Genomic DNA, 15,768 nt, shown 5'->3' with positions numbered 1-15,768 from the left:
TTTTCTGTACTTCCTTTATCACAAGATTTTAATAATCAATTCAAATATTTGAACCCTGAATGACCACCTATTCTAGGCTTCTGACAGTATACAGCTTTTTCTAGTTATATTTCCTACACAGATTTAGGTTTCTGGAGAGCAAGGATGTAGACTTCTTCAAATCCTCCACAGTCCCAATCACAGTGCATAGACGTTTTACGTGCTCGGTAATACTTTCTTCCAAATGGAAGAAATACTAAAAATTTACTTTCTCCTTTTGGATTTATATACCAACATCACCCCCTCTCCCTCATCATCATGAATAATTAAGAAATGTGTGATCCTTAAATGCAAAAAGGATTAATATATTGTTGGAAATATTATGTATATAGAGTCAACAACGGGAGGTGAAGAGAATAACCAAAAGTTAGCGTTGGTACGGTAGTTTTAAAAACAAAAGCTATTTAAGAATGACATGTTTTCAACATTAAGTATTCCTATAGTAAATAAAATATTATGATGAAAATTTAAAAACCTAGAATCTCTTTTATATGACTGTTATGAATATGTGATATTGGTGTGAGACTTCTGTAAATTTGATTTCTCTCTTTAATTAAGAATAATTGGGGGCTGGCCCGGTGGTGCAGTGGTTAAGTTCGCACGTTCTGCTTTTCGGCGGCCCAGGGTTCAGCAGTTCGGATCCTGGGTGTGGACATGGCACCACTTGGTACGCAATGCTGTGGTAGGCGTCCCACGTATAAAATAGAGGAAGATGGGCACAAATGTTAGCTCAGGGCCAGGCTTCCTCAGCAAAAAGAGGAGGACTGGCAGTAGTTAGCTCAGGGCTAATTGTCCTCAAAAAATAAAAAAAAATAAAGAAAACTTCCTTAAAAAAAAAAAAGAATAATTGTTTTTCTTTTCTAATGCTTTTTTCCCAGGAGCACATATAATGTCAGCTATTACAGCATGAGCTCTGATTCTTTAAAACTTATTCTTATTTGAAAGCATTGCTTTTCATAAATATACAATGAACCCTTTCTATGTATGAGACACCATGTTAAGTGCCAGGAAGAACAAACACGTGAACAAAACAAGGTCCTTGCCTTCACTCTGAATGTAATGTGTACTAACCTGAGGCAGACGCAGCTGGGAGGCTGAGGGAGAACCTCTATTCAAAGGTTATCTACTTTGTTTGAATTAACGAGTTTGACAAATTACCCTAGTTAGATGACAGGTATCAAAAAAAGACAAAACAGAGCATCTGTAAGGGTGCTCACACATACTCACACACACAAATGCAGACAGATACGCATGCACTTGACTGTCAGTTTACAAAGATAACTTACTGTCTCATAATTATAAGGTATAACCATGCAAACACATTCCTGCTTATTTAATCACCTTTGCTTAGTTTTCTCAACAGGAAACAGAATTATCTAATGTAAAATATGATGTAATTTTTGCAAAGTCGCAAATACATAAAAGGTACAAAAGGCAAAATCTTCCTATGAGCCACTTCCTTGGCATCTCTACGCAGTAAAAAGCATATGGGAACCAACTGAAAACAGGATAAGTAATGTCCCAAGAATTAAGTGTATTAAAGTTCACTGTCACAGAGTAGGGATTTCCTTAAGGCAATAACATTGACCACTTTTATTTTACTAAGATATTGTTGATCCATTATTGAGCAGCTAAGAAGAAACGATGCGGACTTACTTCGATACTGAAGTACCCTCTGTCAACATAGTCCCCTAAGAAGAGGTAGCGAGTGTTGGCAGGAGATCCCCCCACTTCAAAGAGCTTCATCAAGTCAAAGAATTGTCCATGGATGTCGCCACAAACTGAAAGAAACCAAGAAAAGTCATTTTATGGTTATACCATGTTAAGACTCAGAACTCAATAATAAAATCATAAAACTTTAGAGCCATAAGGAATTTTAGAGTCATCTTAGCCAAAACATTCTTTTGCAAAACAGGGAAGTGAAACAGAGATTCCAAAGTTAATTAGTGGCAGAGCTGGCTCTAGCATTCAGGTCTACTAATTCACAGATTAACCAGAAAAATAAAGATAATAATAACAATAATGTCTCCTATTGTTGAGCATTTAACCATTCTCCACGAGACACTGTGTGAGGAAATTCATACACATTTTCTAATTTAAAAGCAACAGTGCTGTGGAACAGATGTTTCCTTCTGCAGATAAGAGATGAAGCAAAGAGAAGGGCAGGAATTTGGCATAATCTATATACAACTGAGGTCTGAATGTACAATTACTACATGTTATTGTTCCTAAAGAAAAAGACATGTATATATGTATCATAAAAACTGTATTTCAAGCCAGCTCTGACAGCCTAGTGGTTAAAGTTTGGCGCATTCCGCTTCAGTGGCCTGGGTTTGGTTCCCAGGTACAGAATCATACCGCTAGTCTGTCAGCAGCCACACTATGGTGGCAGCTCACAGAGAAGAACTAGAAGGACTTACAACTAGAATATACACCTATGTACTGGTGCTTTGGGGAGGGAAAAAAAAAGGAAGATCGGCAACAGATATTAGCTCAGGGCGAGTCTTTCCAAGCAAATACCAAAAAGCAACTTTATTTCATTGAGTCTAAAATGCCATCAATTATAAAACACGTCATTATTTTATGTACCACTAACAAAGAAAAAAACTTCAATTAAATTTAAATTATAAAAAAGCATTTTTATAAGATGTACTCTAATCTCAGATGTTACAATGAAAAAAATGTGAAATAAAAAAAAATCCTGCACAACATAATACAAAAAAAAATCACTGGGAATTGATGTTTTTTAACTTTCTCACCTTCTCTTATAAACCAAATTTCTTGAAAGAGCTATGTACTCTGTTTTTAAAAACCACAGTACTTATTCTTAATTTATTAAGAATTCTTAATTTATAAGTACTTTATTTAGTATTTATTACAATTTACTACTGTCAACACCCTAAAAACATAAATACCATCTACATTATCCAGATGAGGAAATAATGCAGCTAGGAGAGGTTATGTGGCTAGGCAAGGTGACTGTTAAAATGGATGATCCAAGATTTAAATTCAGATTTGCCTAAGTCAAAGCTTTTGCGGTCAACCACCATGTTATAATATCTTTGAAATTTTATGTTTTATATACATATATATTTTAAATATTTTAAAATAATTTTACACTTGAATGATGAACCTGCCGTTTCTTGAACACTAAGCAGTTCACAGAATGACCGTGTCAGTGAAGCGGAAATCAGGAGGCTGAAGCATGTTATCTCACGTTCGATGCTGCGATCACAAGCAAGTTACAGAAATGTTTTAAACTGCATTCCTTTATCTGATGAAATTCAACAGATACAAGAATGAGTCGAAGGAGCTCATTGATAAGACAACTGTGAAACAATGGACGAATAAAAATGGCATAGAAATTTCCATTTTTCCAGGAAGAGCTGATAGGGACTCACAGCACGAAAGGCCTGAAACAGGCACGCGTAGACTCTGTTTTAGAACGTCTGCACTAGAAAATCTGAGTCTAGCAGAACAGACGCACATTACAGGGAGCTGTAATTGCTAATGCTTCCCTCTCGGGGGTTCCAATCACATAGCTTCTTATCTGTCATGAGAACAGAGACACTGTAGAAATATCTGAAACATATTCTTCCATTTTTGAAATAATATCACATTAGAAGGCTATTTATAAATAATTTTTTATTATTCTTAGAGTTGAGTATTTTGCAAATGGATTCTTATCCTGAACTACAGTGAGGAATTTGGTTTGTGAGAGACATATCGTGTACTTTCTTGTAATAACATGCCATATTTAACCAAAGGGAGGGAAAGAAAGAGCATCGAGTGTGCCAGTCAAATGCTGTGGGCTCAGATCCAGAACCCACTTTAGAGGGACACGCACGATACATGTAGAGCTACGAAAACTGACGCAAATCATAAAGCAATTTTTAAAGCTTAAATGAGCTAATAACAACAATTATCCATTTAAAAGGCTGAATTATCAGATTTTGTACTACCAAAGTTTTTAAAAGGCAAGGATAAAGCTTATTAGTTAACAAGTAATAAGATCATTCATCTTTCACTGATTTATCCTTTGAAATTATTGTTGGTATGGATTACTTATCACAAGCACCAGGTGGTGTCAAGTTGTAGGATTTTTTATACCTATCATCTGTATGTTTCAAACAAGAAATTACAAACAGAGAAGATGTGGCTGGAGACCATGCCTTTACACGACGTCCACTGACTCAGAAGTGAAAGAAGGAGCTTCAAGGACAGAAAGTATGAAGCAGGGTGTTTGTTACAACTGATTTGATGCAGCCCTGTCAACTGTGAGTGCCTGTGACTATGACACTTTCTACAGCCTAGGTCATACCACTGGCCTTCTTTCTATCATGGGTCCTCTCAGAGGGATGAGGGTCAGATACGGCGCAAGCCTCAGGTAAAACGTGAAGCCAAGTGCTGGGGTAGGATGTAGGCTTCAAACACTACTTGGGAATTTTATATTATAGTGACAAGTGTAATAATCATATTTTAAGCTATTATTAAAAGGTCCCCAAGTCAAAATGGTTGTAGCAAAGCCATTAGAGGCAGTATGGTGTAGCATGCAATGGCCTGGGCTCTGGAGCCAGACATTCAGGCTCCAGTCCCTGCTGCACTACTTACTATCTGAGTGACTTTGAGTAAGTTACTCAACTTCTCTGAGCCTCAATGTATTCATCAATAAATGGTGTGATTTTGGTACCTTACCTTATTGGGCTATTGTGAGAATTAAATGTGTTAACAGCATAACAGACGTAGAAGAGTTCCTAGAACCTAATATGAACTCAAGAAATGTTATATCGAAGTGGCATTTCAAAGCAGTTCCATCTGAAATATCAAGGTCCCACAGAGAACGGGATTCTGGCGCTTGGGGCAGGGGGAACAAGACGAGTGAGGCATTCTGGAGCATCTTCTTCACCCCTCCCTCCCACCCTCCCCTGTCTTCTCTTTCCTTTTTGATCCCTCCTTTTCAATTTCTGGCCATGGCTGAAAATTCAAGGAAAATTATTTTTTATTTCTTCATGTCAACGATATAAATACCAAGACATTAATTCCAGTTGTGGATTGCGGATTAGGAATTAACTGATTTTGCAACTGACATACAACTGTAGCATAGTCTACGAGCCAGAACTACAAAATTTTTTAAATAAATGGGCTCCAGCTAATGCAAGCATTAAGGATATCTTTTCTTGTGTTGGAGTACAGAAGTACATTATCATGAATGCAATTTTATAAAAACTGAAAAATAAGCTCTTCTTTCTAGCCCGTAATAACTTTGTGATAAGAGATAGTCTCAGTGATTTACCAGATCAGTACAATTATTGGATGTTGGCTTGATAACGTAAAATAGCAGAAAGCAACTGCTGTAAACTTGGCATGGAAAACAAAATACCCTGAAATCCCGCTACTCGTGTGATGGCCACCGTATCACTGACTCGACTTTAGAACGGCCATCTAATACAAACCATGCTTCCACAGTAAGGATCACTTCTGATAACGTTCAGCAAAGGAAAACAACTTGCACACACAATTAGAAAAAACCCTCAAAGCCCAAAGAAAGAAAGCAGTAACTCAAATAAAACATAGCTGACAAACGGAGATATTTTATTAGGAGATTTAAGGAGATCAGTTAAAATAAAGCCATTTTCGTTAGTCACCCTCCCATCCCCCTCTTGTTCACTAGATGCCAGTCTTCTCTGTCTCAAGCCCAGTTTCTCTCTTTCCTGGATTTTCGCAGGCTGACTCCTTTTCATCCATTAGGTCTCAGCTACATGTCCCATGTGCAAGGTCTTTCATGACCACACTATAGAAACGAGCCACCTCTCTCCAAAATCATTCTTCATCCCATTACCTTGTTTTACTTTCCAAACTGTACTTATTGGATCAGGAATTCTCTAGTTGATTCATTTGCATGTTTTTCCTCCTTGATTCCTCCCACTGGAATACAACTCCGTGAGAGTGAGTAACTTGCCAGTCTTCTGCACTGCATCCCCAGTATCGAGGACAGTGCCTACCACCCAGTAGGGACACAAGGAACATGTGCTGCCCTAGCATTCTTCCCCTGGGGCTGTGCTGTGCTTAATTTGGAAGTCCACTAACTAAGACATCAGAGATTTTGAGGTGCGCTTGTGACCGAGAGAGACGGAGGACAGGTCTGTGGAGTTTGCTTTGGTCTGAAGCTCAAGGTCCTCAACTTGTCTGAGATGGTGCCTGTTTTCAAAACGGTGTGCAAGATTAGGGTAGAATGCGGGGCCTCCACGCATCTTATGGTGGTTTCCTTATGGAGTTCTATATCAAAAACTCTTGGGGAGGTTTTGAAACGATAGATCCCTGGGCCCTGAATCCACCCTGTGCTGCATGCTGTGTAGCTCCCCGAACAGGGATACACCCTTGAAAGGCCACTTCTTTCAATGCCAATTCCCGGTGGGTGTGCACTTAGGATTTCCTATTATGTGAAAGGCTAACACTGAAGTGACTCTCTGATGGAGTCTAGGAGAGGGATGAACCTAAGAAGAGTGATCACAAAGAGCAAATTTCTTTGGGCATCTGTGGCCTGAAGAATGTGGCTATTGCTCTGGCCTTGTGCATTCCACCTTTAAGATAAAGGATTTATCCCAAAGTTCTGATATCTGGAAACATTTACTATTTTGATATCAAACTCAGGACGAAAGTGGTCACCAAACTGAGGTACCTGAGAGGATGGAGGTGGAGGCCATGGCATCACAGAGAAATGGCCTTCCTTCTACTTCTTTGCGTTGCCAGGGTCCCCATGCTACATCCTCTTGGGTACCTAAGACATTGATGTCCACAAAGAACAACAGTACAGGGAATGCCAGCTAATGAGGTGAACCATCTGCTTGATTGCTCACAGCCTCCAATTCCCCACGAGGCTAGGTCTTTTCATCTTCAATGTCACTTGGTTTTAACAGTACTTCTAGAACAACCAGGCTTTGACCAGTTCTATTGTCCTTTCAAGGCAAGCTCATTCTTCACCAACAGACCTCTGCTTCCTGCATTCCGACACTTCCCATTATTAGTTTCTCATTCCCAATGGAACACTGCTGGTGGGCAGGGTACCTAGCCCTGATAGAACCACAGTGCTGAAAAAGCACAAAATATAGAAACACAATACAGACAATAAAAGCACACCTAGTCTCTAGGAAAACAGCCATTTATCTGGCTGAACATTCTAAAAAATACACATATTATGTCTTCAATAGATTATTAACAGAACCGTACATATTTCCATCAGAAATGTATCGAGTTACGGCACTTAATGATATTAACACATCAAAGATAATGAATTTAAACAACAGGGGTTTTTTTCTGGTCCACTGCTACCCCTATCCATTAGCAATCTAATGTGCCACAACACGATGGCTATCTTCCCTGTGAGAAGTAGTGTCCACTTGTTTTTACACCAAGGAAGTAAGAACTACCAGGGACACTGAGCAGCTGAATTTATTTGCTGAGATGCTGGCAATGTTGTCTTTGTCTTGTTGGTTTTTTCCCTAAATGAGGTGACAAAGTGCTTTTGAATGTGGCTATTCCAGCATCCTCAGGACAGCCCAACGGTGCACAAGGGACCAACACCCTGTGATGCTCACGCATTTCACTACCTTTCTCTCTTCTACCAGCAGGAGACATACAAATTACACCTGAGTAATCAACCGCTAAGTAATACCTAAGCAAACAATTACTTTTGAGTAATTGCCTTTCAAAACTGCTTCCCTCCCCGATGGCTCTTCGCCCACTTTAAATAAAACTTTATTGGAAGTGATTCTCCCCCAAGAGTGGTGCCAACAACTTCTCATCTAAGTCTTCTGAAGAGGAGTACAGAATTTTGAAGTAGCAAACAGAAAATAACATCCAGAAAGGATTTGTCTATATTTTCTAGAGAAGGGAATAGCCTTTATTTTTAATATCATCGCTGGAGAGCTACTTATTAAGCTTTGAAATCACAGGCTTAGGGGTTCAGGTGTATATTAGGATAGAAACAAATATAAATGTGTGTGTGTGTGCATGTGCACCTGTGTGTGTATGTGTGTAAAGCCACTCACCACAAAGCAAGAATTATTTGGAGCTTTGTGGCCAGTGTAGCAATTTGGGAGTCACTAAACGAGTTCAAGACGTTGCTCCTGCAGATCACAGCTGCTAAGTAGTGCTACAGAGAAGCAGCGACAAACAGCTGAGGCAAGAACAATGGGCTCTTTGTAGGTAGCTGAATAGGCTCTTCCGGTCTACAAACTGGACAATGAACCAGTCACAGCGCAAGTCTAAGGCTCCCTAAAGCCAGCACGTGCTACGAAGGTAATGGCCAGCACATGGAGGACAAAGAGACTCTGCAGAAAATACTCTCAGGCAGGGTAAGGAGGACAAGTTCAAAAGATAATCGCGATCAGGACCAACCTTTGCCTCCATCTCCTGACTAGAGAGAAAGGCTGGTAACTCTCCACTGAGAAGGGACAGGTGTTTGAAACAACCACCATGCATATATTACATGTATAATTAGGTATGCATGTCTAAATTAACGTAGCGAACCTGAAAATAAGTGTATCCATATTATAACTGTCATTTTTTTCATAGACTTCCATTGTTTCTTACTTCACACTGGCAATTAAATCCCTACATTAGAAAATGTAAATAGCAGACAGTACTGAACCTGCGAGGACATGGTCCCAGTATGACTGCTACACAACTGATAGCTTGACAAGAACTCTGATAAAGCTGCTAGCCTGAGTAGAAGAGACAATAACAAATGTAATAGAAAATAGAGACTTTCACGTATAACTACTGAAAATACCTTTGAGTTAATGCTCAGACTTACACAACTGCTCCTGTTTCCTTGCCTGTATAAAAGGTAATCCATCAAAGAACATCATTGGGTCAACTTCTTACTCACAGTAGGCAAAAATTTTATTATGTCACAGAATTCCAGGTTAAAGGAAGCTCATACAAACTAGGATGCCCAGGGACAGAGGAGTACGTTGTGAAAAACATACAAACAAAAACTGTCAAACATTAAGTTGAAAAGTAGATTTTTAATGGACCAACATTTCAAAATTGCATCACTATTATGATTTAGAAGTCAAGTGCTTTTAATTCTTGACTCCTTATTTTCTATAAAGATCTTTTAGTTCCTCCAAAATACTGGCTTTGATCATCTTGGAAGACTTGCATGAAGTAGAATAACTTCTTCTGCAACTTTTTCCAGTTCATACCAAACTAACAGATTGTAATTTTTCTTTTAGAAAAGACATTACTGAATCGCCGGGCAATTTTCACTGAGTTCCACTCTACTTTCAGCTGCATTTACTTCAACCCAACAGCATTTTTTCTGTTATAGCCACATTTTCTCAAGAAAATACAATTTCTAACATTAAGGAACTAACTTTATGTCTATTCCAGGATGAAGGGACTAACCTATTGAATTTATTGGTTTGTTTTTGAATCCTCTATCTGCTATGACCTTTTCTCTTCCAAAATCTGCAATTTTGCAGAGGAAGATCTTGCATTTAGAAGTTTTGTTAGAGGTTAAACACAGTGGGTACCATAATTACATATCTGTTTCCCCTTGTTGATGATAATCCAGGCTTATGTAACCTTCAGTGCATGATAAGTTCAAGGACAATCCAGCCAGCCCTAATATATGTAGTTCCTTAGCAGAATGTGTAAACTTCTGAAGTCAGGCAATTACTGAGATAAAAGTGAGTTTTATTACAGCATTCACTTATATCTAGAAATCTTCAACTGTAAAATAAACTAACCAAGAAAAAATAACAGGGGGCCAATTCACTTCAAAATAATTAATGTTTTCCCCATGGTGAATATTATTTCTCCAATGTTAAACACATATTAGGGTCTTTATTAAACACAAAATATGAATTATTAACCACAGCACTCTGGTTTGATAGCATAAAACAATAATGAAAACTCTCCAAGTCAATTTAAAATTTGCTAAACACTGAAATTTCAAGAATTTTAAAAGGAAAAATAAAGCTATGAAATTAAATACAAAACAATAATAGCACCAGTACAGATTAATAGCAATAATTTCAGACATTTTCTTTATATTTATGATGCTGTTTTATAAAGATAAATAAGCTATCTGTTAGTCAGCATTAATGAGAAGTGTAATAGGACAACTCAAAAAACAAGAGCAGAAAATATTGTAGATGAAAATAGCTAATAACAACCACAACAATTCAGTACTCAATACTTAATGAATCCCCTATATCTTGGTTTATAACTATAATCAGATACAAAGAAACTAGAATAGTCTGCATTTTTAAACTATTTTATAGAAGGACCAAGCATACACAACACCATAGTATGTCCACAGTATATTCCAATCAAGAGAAAAATATTGAAACTTATGTTTATTTTTTTTACCCTAAAGATGAGTGTTCTCATTGAGATTATTTTTTTCCTTCATAGGTTGAATGCTTTACAAGGTTTTCTTTACTAGAAAAACTTAATTTATTGAATAAGAATGCATTGGCTCCATCTGTAACCACTGTTTTTCCATTCCAGCACCAATCTAGATTTTAACAAAACGTCTACCTATTGAGGATTCATAATAATATTGTGGAATTTATCTAAGTCATGGTCGTGGATGTGACACAAATCCTAACAGTAAGTAAGCATGTATAATACTTACAGAGCTATTCAATTAAATTTGGTCATCACTCTGTTCATGTGTTCAAGTCTGCTCAGTCCTGGAAACTACTGATTATTTGATACGTGGATTCATTTACATTATGTAGTTCCCTAAACTTGCTTTTCATCACCAGTCAATCAAGAGTATTGAATGAACTCTATGAGTTGATGTAATTTCAGCCAAATGTAAATAAATTTGATAACTTAGGTACTTATATACATTTATGAATAAATGAATAATTATTCTCTTCACTTTTTGAAATACTCATCTCAGGTTTCAGATCTCCATTAACCCCCTCCAGGACCCTGAAAGATGAGCTCTCATTACTGTAACCAGATAGCCACACCAGGGGGTTACAGATCTATGCCTTAGCCTTCCCATCTTGGGCCTTCCAAACCTCTATTTCCTGAAGGTTTTTTCCCCTCACTGTTTGGTAGCTGTGGCCACGGTATTATTTCAGTTCTGGCTTTTTGCTTTTTCCGTTTTCCTGGATGTGTTATTTCTTCCTTGGGGAGAGGCAGCATAGTGTAATGGTTAAGAATGCACACTGTGAAGCTAGATTGCGTGGTTTCATAATTACAGTTTGTTAGTTTTCAGTTTGTATGAGTATTCCTCCTGATTGACCTTAGTCAGTAAGCTGTGGCTTCTTCGGTAATCATTTTCTTGTTCACTCTCTCTGAGTCAGCTTTACTATCTACAGGATGCATGTACTCTTCCAATTTGCTTTTCCTAATCTCTTCCTTTACATAGTCACACACAGTTCTTTCTTACTATGTTTCTTTAGACTTTGACCATCTTACTCTGCAAATTGCCACATGTGTAATTAGACAAGATACTTAATCTTTGTAGGAGAACTCAGATGCCCCATCTATAAGGGGCTTCCTAACAGATCTTTAAAAAAAATTTCTTTTGAGGAAGATTAGCCCTGAGCTAACATCCTCCACCAATCCTCCTGTTTTTGCTGAAGAAGATTGTCGCTGAGCTAACATCTGTGTCCATCTTACTCTATTTTGTATGTGGGAAGCCTGCCACAGCATGGTTTGATGAGCGGTGCATAGGTCCACACCCAGCATCCAAACTGGCAAACCCTGGGCTGCCGAAGCAGAGTGAGCGAACTTAACCTCTACGCCACCGGGCCGGCCCCTAAATATTTTTTTTAATTAAATGAAATAATATATGGGAGAAAAAGGTCAGGATGCTGTGGCACATGAATGTACTAACAAAACATGAAATGGTAGACGTGGCATCTATCCCAGAGGTTGTCTACCTAAGACACATCTTGATTGTTTTGCCAGATTGAGAGAGATGATCTAAATACCCATAATCAATGTAGCCATAAATAAAACACATAAAAAGTTTGTTCTATTTTTTTTCCACTTTTTATCCAAACGTATGGTAAAGCTGTTAAAGCTGAAATCAAATAGATTAGGTCTCATGCTCCACAATTTCCATTTTCTAAGAGTGGAAATATCTCCAAATGGCTTTAGAAATACTACCAATCATGCAGCCGGTAGCAGCACCATGATGAGTTTCCAGTTAGTCTCATTCTCTCTGGAGCAAAGCTCATTTACAAGACCACTCTGTTCCACGGCTGTGTAATGGCAGTAAGGTTTTAAAAGCTGAAAGTGATACAGTAAATAGAAGAAATGTAAGGTATTTCACCAAATGGATTTAAAAAAAATTTTTTTTCTTAGATTTCTGGAAAACTCAGTAAAGAAAAATCTAAGTAGGAAAAAAGTGAGTCACTTCTTATTCCTGTCATGATACACCTCAAATTTTGACAATTTAAAAGATTATTTTGTTTTTAATATTTTAAAAACTCAAGGAAAGCAAGTTAATGAGATTTAATTCTGAAGTCTATATATTCATCAGTAATTTGGCAATTATAGGCAGTAGGGATATTAGCAAAAGGGTTTTTATCTTTTATTGACTTTCAGGTAGTCAGCTCTATTTATGCCTACTAATAAGTGAAGAAAGCTAAAAAGTGCAGTGCCTGAAAAACACTATGAAAAGACTTATCAGAAAGCAGGATTAAATGGATCATATGCTACCATCTCCTCAGTTAAAATGTATAAGCTTACTTGCCACCTGAGGAAGACTGGGAAATGGAACTTTCAATTCTTAATTGAGTAGTTATAAAAACACATGACTAACTCAGACATGTTAGAACACATTCATTTAAAAATTAGTTAAGAAAAAGTATTTTCTGGAAAATAATTCTGACAAAGCAATAAGCCTACTTCTTAATTCTGCCTAGCTTTCCCTAATCTATCTTTCAATAAGTAGGTATTCCAGAATTATTTATTCAGTTAAATACCCGAAGAAAAAAAAAAGAAAACATTACAACATGAAACAATTACTAAACATACTATATTAAAAGGATGCATAAATAACATCGAAGATTGATTATTTTTTTTCTTGTGTTGGATTATACTGGGAGAATGACAAAATGGAAGGCGCGAACTTTGGTCTCAAGAACTTTAGAGCATACTTGAGAAGACATACATATATAAAATGGGATGACATATTGGCTTCTGGACATCAGAGTATTTCCCTTTCCATCCTGAAACTTCTGAGCGCCAGCGAACGGTCAAGACATAGGAGTTTGGACTTACTTCTCCCATTAACATCTTATATGGGTAAATCATCTCATTGCCTGTTTACCATTTGTCAAAGTTCTTAACAGAGCAGGAACATATACAGTTCTTCCAAAAATAAATTATAAATTTCGAACTATAAATATTTCACATTCACTTTTAGTAATGATGTTTTTATTTTGAAATTGCAAATTACATTGAGAGAAAGTATGAGATTGTTTTGTTTATCCAAACGGAATGTCAATTTAAAAATCTGAAAACTTGTATTGGGTTACATCAAATTTCTATGTTAGAACTAATATTCACTCAATTGAAGACTCCTCTTATGGGGTTGATATATATAGTGATACAAACCATCAATTTTGATATCTCCATGCATACAAAGAGGGGTTGCAGTTACCTATATTAATTTAAATCATAGCATCCATAAAGTCCTTGTAGATTTTGTATATTTACACATGTGCTTGTCTCCTATATGAGCATGAAGTATGCCTTATGTTTCTTGTTTCTTCAGCATTTGACAAATATCTAATTAAATTATGCAAAATCCATGTTTACCTAACATGTTACATATGGCATATAAACTGAGTGATCATGGCAAATTAATGCAGGTGTTTGGAAAACAGAAAGTAGCTGCTGATAACTCATCCTAACTTGTGATTCATTAGTAATCATAATTTCAAATTTAGTTTAATTTTCATCAATTAAAAATGATGAATGTTTCTTATATATTTGTATTGCTATTTAGACCAATCAGGATTGTCAATCAACTCCTTCCTTTCCCTTGACAAAATATAAAAAATTGAAAAACATGTTCATAATGTGTTTGGTTAGTTATTAAACTGATTTTTATTAGTGACAAATGTGCTTTATAAAATCACAGAATTTCAAGTATATTTCCTTATAAACCTACTTCTTTAGATTTTCAGAACTCTTTCCATCTTCTATAATCCTTGTTTAATGTATTTTAAGCAAAATTTTTAAAAATATTCTTAATACATATAAGGCTGTCTCTTCAAATACGATATCTCTTTGTTACTAGTTACATCACAAATTGAACCACATTTTACAAAAGAACACTTGATTTCTCCTAGGGTGATTTGATACTTTATACAGAAAGCTCACATGTGAGAGTAGACAAATTGTCTGTAATCCTAAACAATAGCTAACTTCACAGATCACAGTATTGTATTCAGTCTTGATTAGCAGGTAGTGTTTAAGTACCTCCTATGTGATAAACGTTAGGGAGAATTAAAAAATAGTCATTATTCTTTCAAATTGGTGGGAAGACAATCTTATATAAATATGAAATAATTTAAAATAATATATAATTTTGTAGTAAAGGAATATAAATACAATTAGTCCCTTTAAAAAACACAAAGTATACTTGGGATATAAGACCGACACACATGAATAAGGACCAGATAGGGCTTCCAGCTGCTTAACTGCTACTTGACTTGACCTTTCATCAATAAGGAGACACTGACCTTTGACTGTGGACTTCGCTCTGCTGCCCCTGGACACGTAAAGTGTGGATAGCTAAAAACATCTCAGACGGGTCTAGTGTAGAGGCTCCCCAACATTCCATGTCTCAGAAGTTGAGAAAGCAGTAAAACCAGACTCTACTCTCTGTGCCCTACAGATGTTTCCTGGGAAGTGGTGAGAAGCCAGAAACACCGGGCTTGAAATGTTTGCTGTGGCAGGCATGGCAAGTAAGGTCCTTTCCTTCTGTTTCGTGACTAAGTCATTTTCCTCTCAGCAGTGCTAGGTCATCCCCACTGTGTGTGACCTTTCCCTGCCTAACAGCACGACCAAGCACAGAGCAGGGCGGCTGCGGTCGCACGTGAGCGTCAGGCATGTTCTGCAGAGCTAGAAGGTAAACGAGACTGGAGGGGTCACTACTACCATAAGCTCTACTTTATCCTGTTTTACTCCATGGAGTTCCACATAAGAGTCTGTCTGCGTGTGTGTGTGTAGGGGGGTGTTGGAGTGGGAGTGCTGCTGCCACAACTTGTTTATGGGTACCACTGATACAGACGGAAGTCTGAACAGGAAATCACAAGTGATGGAAACGCAGGCTGGCTGACATTATCTAAGAAGACTTAACCAAAGGAAAGTGACTTGCAGTCTTGATAAAATTAATAAACTAAGAATAAGAGGAAGGGTCTTTAGGCAGGAAGGTGCAAATTAACTAGAATAAGTGGATTGAAAAAAAAAGGATTGATTAGAAGGTGTATGTGAAACAGCAGGAGATAAATTAGAGTAGGGAGGTGACATCAGATCATGGACTTGGGTTTCAGTACGAGATGTTCTGAGGAGAAGGAGAACAATCCCAGGAATGCAAGCAGCTAACTCTGGCAGCTCCATGGGGAATGCAATGGAGTGGAGAAGTTCAGAGCAAGGCTGTCGATGCGAGGCTCGCTGCAATAATGCAGTCACCAGACAAGGAGGTCTGGCGTTAGGATGGGGCAGTGCGAAAAGACA

At 37.4% G+C, this 15,768-nt stretch overlaps 1 protein-coding gene across 17 annotated transcripts in view; it reads right to left on the bottom strand.

The window, feature by feature from the left end:
- The window catches only part of PPP3CA (protein phosphatase 3 catalytic subunit alpha), a 287,898-nt gene that overhangs the window by 75,533 nt on the left and 196,597 nt on the right, over positions 1-15,768 (bottom strand). For all 17 annotated transcript variants that reach the window (XM_070614181.1, XM_070614175.1, XM_008522335.2 and 14 more), the window contains one exon: positions 1,696-1,820. In XM_070614181.1, the coding sequence (XP_070470282.1) occupies positions 1,696-1,820 (125 nt within the window). The remainder of the gene's footprint in view (positions 1-1,695; positions 1,821-15,768) is intronic.

This window comes from Equus przewalskii, chromosome 3 (assembly GCF_037783145.1).
Source record: "Equus przewalskii isolate Varuska chromosome 3, EquPr2, whole genome shotgun sequence".
NCBI lineage: Eukaryota > Metazoa > Chordata > Mammalia > Perissodactyla > Equidae > Equus > Equus przewalskii.
This window is presented reverse-complemented; position numbering and strand designations above follow the sequence as displayed.